Source organism: Gasterosteus aculeatus, chromosome 20 (genome assembly GCF_964276395.1).
Source record: "Gasterosteus aculeatus chromosome 20, fGasAcu3.hap1.1, whole genome shotgun sequence".
In the NCBI taxonomy this organism is placed as follows: Eukaryota; Metazoa; Chordata; class Actinopteri; order Perciformes; family Gasterosteidae; genus Gasterosteus; species Gasterosteus aculeatus.
Genome location: NC_135707.1, coordinates 3,499,261 through 3,511,764, shown reverse-complemented (window position 1 = coordinate 3,511,764; position 12,504 = coordinate 3,499,261). Strand labels below are relative to the sequence as shown.

General features: G+C 48.2%; 1 protein-coding gene across 1 annotated transcript in view; it reads left to right on the top strand.

The window, feature by feature from the left end:
• sema6cb (semaphorin 6Cb) overlaps positions 1 to 11,400 on the top strand; it is a 49,781-nt gene extending 38,381 nt beyond the window's left edge. Inside the window, exons 15-18 of the mRNA XM_078094524.1 lie at positions 92 to 169; positions 6,436 to 6,494; positions 7,103 to 7,153; positions 10,126 to 11,400. Of these exons, the coding sequence (XP_077950650.1) occupies positions 92 to 169; positions 6,436 to 6,494; positions 7,103 to 7,153; positions 10,126 to 10,382 (445 nt within the window). The 3' untranslated portion in view covers positions 10,383 to 11,400. The remainder of the gene's footprint in view (positions 1 to 91; positions 170 to 6,435; positions 6,495 to 7,102; positions 7,154 to 10,125) is intronic.
• The last annotated feature ends 1,104 nt before the right edge of the window (positions 11,401 to 12,504 follow it).

Genomic DNA, 12,504 nt, shown 5'->3' with positions numbered 1-12,504 from the left:
GGCTGAGTGCGAATGTCCATGCGGCCTCGTCGCGCACGCCGCTCCCCGCCATCACTGACCGCCTGTCTGTCCGTCCGTGTCTCTCCTGCAGAAGCTGTCTGTCCTCGCGGGACCCTTACTGCATCTGGCTCAAGTCAGGCAGCTGTGCAACGATCTCCCCGGGCTTCAAGTAAGTGACAAACGCACACAGAAATAATGGGGACATTCAGGTTTTTTAGAGCCGCGGTTTCACCTGCTCGTCTTTCAAAATAAAAGTGCTCCTTGCAGCAGCAGGAACGGCACACTGACGCCACAATGTGGCACAAAGTTCAATGAAATGCTGCAAAGCACAAATCTAGTTGGGAATAGTATCTGAAGGCCGGCAGCTACAGCCAAGCTCTTTGCTCTTTGGTGCCCAAACCTTTGAATATACTTAATAGGTAATTTTTGGGTCTTTGGTGTGGGACATTTGGATTAACCATCAACTCGTCGCAAACTCAAATATTGAGTGACTTCATTTTAAAATTATTGTGGAGATGCTTGACGGTTTGCCGGGGTAAATTATGGCAAAAAAAATAGAAAATGATTTCCCACGGATCAGTCAGATGAATATTTCCCCTTAGTTATTAAAAAAAACACCTAAAAAGGACTTTAATTAGAAAGGTTTTATGACACCCCATGGATTTTATTATCATGCATCCCAGTTTAGAAACATAAACTTCTAATGTCTCCTGCACAATGTTTTTTAACCTCCTATTCATAAAAGCAGTGCAAATAAAGTTATTTGAGACTTTCATGCGCTCCAGTCATACAAGGTGGAGTAAGATTCAAAGCGTTCACGAGAGAAACACGAGGGATTCCTCATAATGTCATAATGTCTCCAACCCTCCGAACGCAAACCAACGCTCCACAGAGATCTGCTCACATCTTCCTCTCATGTTCTGCTCTCACATCTGTTTTAAGCTCACTAGCTGGGGTTCGGCCAGAAGGGCGGCCTGCTGCAAAGTCAAATTAGCAGTGCAGCAGCGATCTGCCTGATGTGACTCATAGTCGCCCCCCTCCGCCCCCCCCACTTCCCAGAGAGGTCCCCAATCATGAACAAGTGGGCACAATTAGGTTTTCCAATCAAACGCTCCAGCAGGTGGTGGGGGCCGTTAATTTTTCTCTGGGCAAAGTTGCGCTAATTAGTGAGTTAGGCCGGGGGGGCCGGGAGGGCCGGGAGGGTGGGGGGCACAGCCACATTAAGACATTATTAGCTCTCTAACTCGCAGACACAGCACATTTGTAACCATGAGTGCAAATGACTCCATGATAGCATGGAGTCATTTGCACACCTCAGCGGGTTGTTCAGCGACGCACTCGCCGTCACAAACGGCTGATCCGGATTCACGCGCGGCGGCACGGCCCGCGTGGTGAAGAGATCTGGAGCAGATCGGCTCAGGCGGCTTTTTTACGTCAGATCTTACCAGCGTGTCCCCGCGTGGTTGATGTACGACCGGTTCCTAAATCACCACGCCGGGTATTTTCGCTCTTAGCCGTTAGCACTTTTGCTTGTAACTGTGTGCGTGGCCAGTTTCTGCTACTTTTTCCACTGTTTTCCACTGACTGGCTTCCAATAGATTAATCTGACTGCTGAGAATGTGCAGATTTGGAATTATTGCGTATGCTGTGCACGGCCACCCAGGCGGATTACTGCTCCTGGCCTCTCATGGACAGAAGCTAATGGGATGTGTTCTGCTACCGAGAGGCGCAGCAAAGACCTCCTGAAAGCCCCCGTGGACACGGTCTCTGTCCGGGTGTCCTGGAACAATTCTTTGAATAAAGCTGGTTGAGGCTCCAGGAGAAGTATTTAGTAATGGAGAAACAGAGAGTTTGGCTCCAGGTGAACATATGGAGCATCAGCAGAGAGGTGGATCACGCTGCAGGACTCTTTGGAGGAGCTTTGATGGACATTTTGAGCTCTTTTGACATGTTTTCTTTCTCCACGTGACACATGACTCTCCACGACATCCTTCACCATCTTAAACGTTACTTCTTCATAGGTCCATATTTGGGGAAATGGGATCATTTTCTTTTTTTCTGCAGAGAATGTTATTCCAATTCAACATGCGCTGTTTCAAAGGTTACCTTTTTGCAGTTAACGGGAATTTAATTAGTTCAAAACAAAGTGGATATCCAATGAAGTAAGACACTTTAATCTGAGGGAAATCTTTGCTGGAACTTTTAGTTTTTGCCTCTTGGAGCACACTGTGATGAATTAAAGATGCAATGTTTTTGAGCAGGTAAAGTAATGAGATTTTCATTTTTTTTTTAAACAAATGTGTAGTAAGGCATGGGATGAAAAAAAAAAATTAATAATTTGTTGTGACCTTAAGGAAGCGGTTTGTGAGTTGATTTAAGGTTGAGGCTGTGGTCTGAGCTCAGGTTTGGACGCTTGTCAACAACACAGTAATCCCTGCTTGGGTTGGAGAGACAGAGAGCGATGTGGCTTCACGACGCGCTCCAAGCTGCCCGCTGAGGTTTTGATTTATGAGTCGGTTTTTAGCGTGCAGGATGGAGCCGCGCTGGAAAACCAATGAACTAAATCGCAAGAGAGATCAGCCAAGATATCCTGTCCAGACTCGACTATCAGCTCCCTGCCAGAGGGAGAGAAAGTACGGACGGACGGGAAAAACAAAGAAGAAGAAGCTCGAAGGGGAAATGGAGCAGAGCGACGTGTAACAAATGGTAAAGAAGGGAAAACATACATGTAAAGAGAGATTTATTAAAGCAGGGATACGTGAAGCAAAGGGAGAACTTTTATCAGTTCGAGTCCAAAGTACAGAACATCTGTTTGTCATTTAGCTTTTTCTACTCAAGAAAAGAGCGTGCCTGCTCAGGCCGCCAGCGAGGCGCAACGTGAAACATCACGTTTGAAATCCTGCGTGAAGTGATATCTTGTGTGCGTGCGTGCGTGTGTATAAATCACTGAATAAAAGGTCACGAGGGCGCGGTGACCGAGGAGGGAGGGGAATGAGGATGGCGGCACGAGAGAAAGGATGAACCGGCAGGAGGAGGAGACCTGACCGGAGTTAGAGATGAAGTCACCCTCGTCCCTCAGGGGCTCTTCTCTCTTATCATGGCCGCGCAGTCTCCCTTTACTCTTTCCCCTGTGCTTTCTCATCCTGAGGTGGCATACATTTATAATGACTGATGCGTGGCTGATCTGGAGGGTGGGAGAGGTAGAGGAGAGAGGATTGGCACCCCCTCGTTCTCCCTCTTCATCTCTCACGCGTTTAAAGAACGGCTCGGCTTCGTACCCCTTCTGGGGGGCTTCGGTTTGCGTTAATGCATCGCGTCCATAAAACAGTCGATCACAGTCGCCGGAGCAGGAAGCCAAGACAAAAGGCGGCTGGCGTTAGCGTGCAGAATGTTAGCGTGCGGTATGATACCGCGCGGTAGCGCAAGTTGGTTAGCGCGTGGTAGGTAGCAGGAAGCCAAGACAAAAGGCGGATGGCTAGCGTGCAGAATGTTAGCGTGCTGTATGATACCGCGCGGTAGTGGCAGGTTAGCGCGCGGCAGGTTAGCGCGCGGCAGGTTAGCGCGCGGTAGGTTAGCGCGAGGTAGATTAGCGTGTGATAAATTAGCGTGCAGTTGTTTCAGAAGGCCGTTGAATTTAGTAGTTTAATAGTTACTCACTGGTTAACTCTGTTAGGGTTGTTGTCAGACTCCTGAAATAGCAAGAAAAGGCTTATTTGGTGAACCCATATGTGGCTCTGAACTAAATCTGATCTGCATTGATAGAATTCTCAGTTATTTAAATAATGAATTTGGTTTGTGCCTTTTACCTGGTATGGACTCCGGTGTTGACTAGATGAGCAGATAATACTCACCTGATGTGAACCCATCACTAGCATCCTTGAAAACAAGGCCACTCCAATGTAAGCATGCGCATGAACCCAGAAAAATGGATTGGGGGGTGCGGACAGATGTTCATACGGGTCAGCCAGCGGTTTCTTGTGTTTGTAAGGCCCAACAGAACAAAAAGGGAAGGCAAGGCAATTTTATTTGTATAGCGCTTTTCATACACAAGGCAGACTCAAAGTGCTTGACCGTTGGCCCGCGGCGTAGATCGACGTGGAATGTGGAATGTGTTCGACGGAAGGTGTAAGACGTTTGCGTATGTGGCGTTTCGATCTCCCAATGTGAATAATTTGCTAGCGCTGTGAGAAATACCCGCGTGACGTAACTCGTTACCATGGCGACATGAATCCCCACCCACGCGACGAGAGCTGGTAGTCCGGTCAGTGTCGGACGTTGCAGCAACTTGCACCAGCGACCCCCTTGATCTCTTCTCCTCTTTGGATGTGAGCGGCAGGAAGGCAGAAGAAGAAGAAGAGAAGGGTGCTGTAAAAGGATTTCTCCAACATGAAAGTCTGTTTTAGGCTTCACAATTTTCTTCAATTCATGAGAGGATTTTAAAATATAATCATGTCTTCGGTTAAACAAGTCGCTTAGAAATGTAGAGTAGAAAAATCTTTATTTTAAGGAGCGACGTGATTCAAACAATATAAACTTTTCACTCTGATTCATTCCACACTAAATGGATCGCACCATTTATGGCGTGACGTCAAACACCAACTCCTCTCAGTTGTAAAAATACTTCCTCTGAAGACCTGTTTTCATCCCCGACTAGTTCGTCTCTCCCACAAGCACCGAGCATCAAGCTGGCGTGCTTTGATTTCCTTTCCCCTGGAAGGTTAAAGGCACTTTTTTGGTGGGTAGGAGAACAATGTTAAGCAGTGCGCCAGGTGTGTGTCTGCGCCGAGAGGCCTCGCCGCAGCGGGCTCCGCAGACGCACAAACCCCGAACCTGACAGATGACGGCACACCAGCTGCTTCAACGCGCGGCGAATAAAAATGGTGGTGGTTCGTTTGATGGGATTCCTTTAGTTTTTACCTCCAGCAGGGCTCAGTTATTCTCGCTCTCAGACTGTTTTTTTTTCTCCAAATCAGACACGCGTTGTTTCTCTGAGGCGCACAGGATTGTTTGTCTGGAGGATTGTGAGTTTCCCAACAAAGAGCTATCTAAAAATGTCCTGCGCGTTCCGGATCACGCATTGTGTCTGAGCAGAGAGAACTTCCCTCGTTAATGATCTCTGCGTTGCTGGAGGACTGCGTGCATTTGCATGTAATTGGTTTTATTACAGAGTAGGCGAGCGTGCGCGCTCGCGCAAAAAGAGCCCCGGCGTGATCCGTGCCGGATCATTACCGTTGTTCTTGTGCGGCACGCGAGCCCGTGTCTTATTTCGCTCGGCTCGTTGCAGCGCGTGGGACGGTTGTTGGCGTCGCCGCGCAGGACTTCCGCTCCGCCGCGGCGGCTCGATCGCATTACGCGTGCGGACGGGACTTTGACTCCTTTGAAGGGGGGGACAGCCTTTCAATTGTAGACACATTGTCACCAGAGCTGCAGAAAAATCAATGATTGCCAGATTGGGTTTTGTGTCAGTTTGGAGGGTTCGGTTGGAAAGACGGATTCAGAGGATTTGGATTTTACGCCAGCCAGTTCAGAATGGAAGAAATTGTTAAAACATTCATTTGCTGTGATTGAGGCCCCCCCCCCCAGTGATTGAGGGCCCCCCCACTCCCTCTCATTTGCTCAAATGTGCCTCAGTTTTCACGTTGATTCAATTAGATTTAATCACCAAAAAGGCGTAAATCATCTGCATCGTAGAACAAAAAACAAAACCACCAGTCGATCTACCGATCCATGAAATCATGATTTAATCACTCTCCTAAAACTTCAATCCGTAGTTTCGTGTTTCTTGTTTTTGCTGAAGGACGGCTAGTAGCAATGTGGGAGGTTTGCGGTAAAATTACAGGTTCTGGTCCCAGTCGCTCCAGATCTAAACCCTCTCCTCCGGGTCTTTTTCCCTGACGTTCCACATTTATGCACAGAGACGTTTTTATTGCAGAGCGGTCAAACTCCGGATACCAATTTTCAGCATAGCCTCAGTTGACTAGAATACTGTGCAGCTACAGAAAGCGCCGAGGTGAGATGTGGAAAACGGAGGAAATGAGTGAAGCACCGTCAGAGGACTCGAGGGCAGAGCGAGGACGCGCAGCTCAGTCGAGTACAACTTTTCATCCTAAACCAACTTTGCCGTCGTGCCAAAAAGGTCGCGGGATCCGCGACGTGCAGCCAGGTCGGAGATCCGAGCCGACCGCCAGACACAAAACAAACAAGGTTTTCTTTGGGTGCACAGACCGCTGCGTCTCCCAAGCACTCCTCATCAGCACAAGCAATTCTGGGAAATCTCAAGAGGTGCTTTGTTAAAAATGGACTGTTAGGAAAATGCCTTGATGCAAATTCACTGATGTGTCTCTTTGTCTTATTCCTGCGTGTGTGTGTGTGTGTGTGTGTGTGTGTGTGTGTATGTGTGTGCGTGGGTGTCTTTTGTGTTTTTTTTCCCTTCAGGGGCGGCTTTGAACAGGATGTGGAGAACGGTTACCATCAGCACGCCGAAACCTGCCACGGTGAGATGGAAATGTTTATTTATTCCCGGTGATTTACATAAGCAATAAAGAAAGGGAGCGAGAGGAGAAAACAGCCGTCGCCTGTCATCGGAGCTCGGGCGGCGGAGCGACAGCCGGCGCGCATGATTGCGGATCTAAAGCATTCTAATGGAGCATTACGATGTGTTTATTATAAAGACGGCGGCGTTTGGGTTCATTCCGAAGGAGCTTGAAAAGTAGTTTGCCCGCCCCCGGTTCCCAACTCCAGCGCCGCAGCGCTCTGCTCAATCTTTCTGTATTGATTTACGTTTTGCTCCCATTTACAACAAGATATAAGGAATGAAACATTATTAAAGCGGTCTCCATCTCTTGAATAACAGAATGGGATTTTACCGGACAAATATATGCAGAAGAGTTAAATGTTCAGAAGAAGTCTGTTAACTAATAAAACATTATTCAAAGCCAGTTTTGTCCTCATTAATAGCAATAATAATGGTAATAAAAATTACAAATTAAGTCATTTTTAGGTGAAGAAAAACACTTTGAATGTAATATTGACCGTTGATAACGCCCGATACACACGTGCAACGAGGATGTCATTGTAAATGTCCGTGTTTGTCCTCCACCAGATGTGCTGGCGACCACTCGCAAGCAAAACCCGGGGCTGGATTCGGCGTACGGTCAGTGAACGTCTCTTAATCGTTTTCCTTATCTGAGCGCCAACACACCAGAAGTTAGAAAAGCATTGTTTTGTTTTTTGAGGTTCTGTTGGTGAGTAAAACAAACATCACGAGCAAAGTCCAAAAAATGACCCATCGTGTTCAAGAAATATTTCATTGTTTCTTTTGATCCTTCTTGAGGCTTTCAGGTCCTACCGCGTGGACGTTCTCTGTACTTTGCAACCCGGTCGGTTGCAGAACCTTTTATATCCAGCAGCTTAAACATTGAAGCCATTGTCTGAGGCACCGGCCCTTTGATGGACCAGCAGCTCCACTGGCCAGGCTGCCTAATGCCCTGTATCAAGAAGGATCATCATCCCTGTCACGTCCCATTACTCCCCTGCTGGCCACACCGCACACACGTACACCCTCACCCCCCCCTCACCCCTTCCCGCCCCCCTCCGGCATGGCCCCAATAGAAAGGAGAAGCTTGCTACCGTCTCTCGACAAGATTGAAGAGGTGGCGTTCAGGCGATCTTCTACCGCCGCGTCATTCGACAGCAGTCGTTTTCAATCAGATAGCCGCCGGCCGGCGCTTTATCGGCGCGACAAAAGCTCCCGCTTCAACTTCATGAGGAGTTCTTAAGACACACTCAAAGTCAGATTGTGGCTGGACGGATCGGGACGCCGCGGGGGAACGGGGGGAGATGTCGGTCCATCCTCTCTCTCTCTCTCTCTCTCTGAACAGAGGCCTCTCTGTCTGCGGAGGCCTCACGAGTGTGCGCGCCCCCCCCCCCCTCACCCCCGCGCCCCGAGGAATTACCACCCAGTCGGTAGCAAGTGTTGTCGAACAACCCTCCGCGGTTAATCCCACGGGGGGGGCTCATCACCCCGAAGCTTGATTTTGAAGTTCTCAACGCGCAGATTCCGTCTCTGGCGTTGGTTTTTATTTTTATTTTTTTCTTGCTGACACCAAAAGCCTTTGGAGTCTCCCGCGCTGAAGATCAGTTATCAGCTTTCCTGGATGATAAAACCCCACATATGCCGAAACAAAGCCGCTGTCACACAGGGGCTACGTTTCTCTCTTTCTTCCACCTCGCTGTCAGCCAAACAGGCCCAGCCGGCAGAGGGAGGGACACGAGACAAACGCCGGCCTGCGTGGGCAATCAAATGATCTTCTGTTGTAGAGTGTGCTTTATTTTCTTCGCGCTGTCGAGACTTTAAAAAAAAAAAAAAATAGGACAAAATGCTAAATCCTTCGCTCACACTGAGCGAAACACGATTGTTATAAATCGAAGTAATGGAGTCGTGCGGCTCTTCTCCGACGTGCCAGGGCCAAACAACCCCCCCGGTGTACAGTTTTAATTTGCCCGGCGCAGATGGCGAAGCGACGGGGCGCCTCATTCAGAGTGAACGCTGTCAACTGGCTCGCAGTGAGAGAGAGTGAACGAGCCACCGCCCCCCCTCCTGCCCCCCCCCCCCCCCCCCCGGCCGGGTGTAAGCTTCTGCAGAATGCTAACATTATGGCCGGCTTATTAGTGCCGGAGCCCGAGCCAATAGCAGCGTGCCGCTCGCCCGGACCTCAAGGACAACACGGAGCTAATAATGCAATCAAGATGGGGACGAAATGCGCTTGATGATACGGGACCTGTGGCGGCGAGTTCCCAGCGCGTTCGCTGGCACCGGTTTGAAAGGGTTCGGGACGTGGCCAAATCTCCGCTGATCCGCCCTGAGGTGACGCGAGCTTCCCCGTGGGCCGGCTCGAGTGAGGTAGTGGAAAAGGAGTCGTCATGTGAAAGAAAAACAACCCAAAAAGAAGCCGACTCGCCGAGCCAGCCGCCGGTGTCTGTTTCAGCTTATCTGTGAAAACGCCTGGCGGACGCGGAGGAGTTTTAACAGTGGCCGGAGGTCGGAGGTCAGGTCGCGTTAAATGATGGGATTCTTCTTAAAAATAATAAAGGGAATGAGGATTATACGACTGATGAGAGAGTTTAACAACTGAATAACCTTATTAGAGTATAAAAATGGTATAAAAACAGACGTTTCCTCCCGTTGCGTTTCCAAGTAGTGTTTTTAGTTGGTGCTCACGATAGAAGAAGCCTGCGAGGCCTTCGTTCACCTCCACAGAGGCTACCGCAAGATGTGGTGAGCATTAGCTAGCGGTAGCATTAGCAACACGGCCAGCAAACGCAGCCCTGCTACTGTATTTGAGCCATATTTTAATGTCTGAATGATTAAGTTACAGGAAACACGATTGTCTATTTTCACTTTAATTTCAACTTTGTCTTCTGACAAAAGGTGCCGATAGCCGTGTTTTGATGCTAAAACAGTTGCAAAATGTGCTAATAGTATATTTAGTGTGTAGGATTCAGTGGCGTCTAGCGGTGAGGTTGCAGGTTGCAAACGCTCACTCTTCCCTTTCAGAGCGGAGAATTACTGTGGCCTTCAGGTAAACGTAGAAATGTCGTAGAAGTGTTCAGTTCGTCTGTATTCCTGTAGCAACATGGCGGGTTTTTATGAAATGCCGATATAAGCTATCCAAAATAAAACCATTCCTAGTGTCAGTATAAATATTAACTTCATGCTAATAGAACCTTAACTCGACACGCTGGCCCTTCAAAGGGTATGAATTGTTTTTGAGTGCGATGATAGCAGCGATATTCTGCAGAATCGTGGATTGTAAACGTTGGAAAAGCCATAGTCTGAGGCCCTCGGGGAGATTGAAACGTGGGCATTAAGCAGCTGGTGAAGTTCGCTGCAGCCACCACTCGCTGTGCATCTGAGGGGAAGTGAACCGACGGATGAGTTAACGTTGTGTGTGTGTCCTCATCATGTTGCTCATCAACAGCCTTCCCTGGGTCCTTTTGTGGTGACGGTTTTACTTTCCACTCAGAACTCGCCCTCATCTTTCTGCAGTTGATTCTCCACGCTGATTCACATTTCACTAATTACTCACTCTTCCTCCTCCTCCTCCTCCTTCGTTACAACCACAGGGAAGACCACACCCACAAGCGTCACCACAACCTATCATGGGGCGGCGTTCCCTAAGGAGGCAGGTGACCCTGAAAGAGGTACAGGTCCTGATGGCCCTCCCCCCGTGGGGGAGCAAGGGTCACCTGACTCGGAGCCAATCAGTGTGGAGATGGAGGGTAAGGGGGAGGGATGTCCGTCCTCAGTTAACCTGCAGGGGGGATTGCACCGCTGGGCCCCGAATGCCTCGTCGTACGTCGCTAACCAGGCTGAACACTAACCAACAAAAACAAACAGAAAAAAGTCATGTTTCACCCTGGAAGAACATCACGCATGCCTGCACCGTATCATTCCAATCATATGACCTGCGCTTCCGTGGCCGTGTCACTCATTTCAAACCGCTAACGTGGAGAATAACATCCAAATCAACTCCTTCAACCAAAGAAATGACATAAAAAAATGCATTTTCTTCGCAATTTCGATGAGAAAACGAGTGTTGACCAGTGAAAGCAGGAGGCGGACGACCATGCAAGAAGTCATGTGATGCATGCGAATACGTGTGAATGTTCCCCCAGGGTGAAATATAAATTGAATTAGCTCACTAACTCTTAACTCACTAGTTAAACTAATCTTTTAGCGATAGGCATTGATTTTCTTGATGCACACGCTTCATTAGTCACGAGATTTACGCCATGCTAGAGCATGCGGATAAGAGCATGAAGACGACGACCTTCTTGTCCCGCTATGTTCAGCCCGTTGTTCCGCCATGTGCTCAACGCGGCGGCCACGAACGGTTTAATGACTTGTAATAAGTATACAGCAAAGTCTCTAATTAACTCCTCAAATCAACCTGAGTCTAAACAACACCGCTCCCTCCTGGCCTCGCTTCATCTTTTATTTAGCTCGTCAGCATTCACAAATATTCCCTCGATGTTCTCCCACACGTTGAAAGAACTCCAGGTTGCATCTTCGTTTCTCTCTGTGACCATTAATTTGCATTTATTATTTCCCTTGGCTGCAAGTACAGTCATTCAAAGTCCAGATGTCAACTTCCAGGCTTGCTGCTGTTCCTCCTACAACTCCACAAAATATCTTATTTTCAACTATTGTTACAAATACGACAATATTATCACCATACAGTTCATGTAAACAATGTAGTACAATTGGAGATTCTGAATTAGGCCAATTTAAGAATTAAGGAAATGAGAATATTGTTCTGGTCTTTGGAGCATTTGTTGGGCCGTGAACCGTTTAATGTTTAAAACATCAGAGGAATAGTTCATCGCCAATTTCCAGATCCCATGGTGATGTTTTGATGGCGCTGATATTCAGATTGCTTCTTTCATCTGCGTTTTAAACCAAAAGGTATTCAATTTGTTAAAACAGTAGACAAATAAATGCAGCAAATCCTGTTTCACAGGGTGGATCCTTTGACTTTGATGAACAAAAATGACTTCAAACAATAAATCACAGGAACCCTTTAAGCTCTAAAACTTGTATTGTACCGCTGAGTCTTTGCGGTCAGAAACATCAGTTATTTGAATCAGGTTAAGTTTTCTGTTCCCACTTTAATAAAAGTGTCCAACCCGTAATCTTGCAGATACAGACTCAACTTTCACACCGCACCTCCCATCTGCCCCAATAAATTACATGACCTATAAAACTCCAGCCAGTTCTTGAATATTTAATCACATCTCGATCTTTATAGGCTCAAGTCTCATTATTTCTTACATTTTTAATTTGACAGTTAGTCCGCTCTCATACTAATTAACACAGCCAGAGCAGGAAGTGCAACAAAACGCCTCTGCAAACCCTCCGATGACCAGTTAAAGAAACTAGAGCAGCAGAGAGAAAGCGTTGCGGTTCGTCCCCCTTCTAAGGACTCGATCCCTGAAAGTTTGAAAAGAAGATACGGGTCATTTGGATTTGCGACTCGGGCAGGACAAATGATTTTCTTCTTCTTTTCTTCACGTCCTCTCCTTGCTGCTTGCTTGCACGGGCATCCTGTCAGGAGTCCATAAATCCTCGGCGAGGGGAAACAAGCTTCCATTCAGGCAGACAGACTCTCCTGCTGCAATGATGAGCTACTCAGGCTCAAATGAGAAAAGCCCGTAACAAATAAATAACCGGCGGGGGGCCTGAGCCGGGGAGTAATACAGGAGCGGGGAGGTGTGGGCGGCGCGGCAGGATGTAATGGAAACCGCCAACGCAATCCATTTCAGCCAGAGACTGTGACGCCGCCGCCGGTTCAATCAGAGGAGCCGCGGCGGCGGCGGTCGGACAGATAAGGAGGAAGGAGAGGAGCCGCCGAGGAAGTAACGGCACCGCGGCCTCTCTCCCTCCCCCGTCCGTCGCTCAGCGGATATCTGCTGTTCTGTCTGTGCTTTCCACAGCTCTGTCAC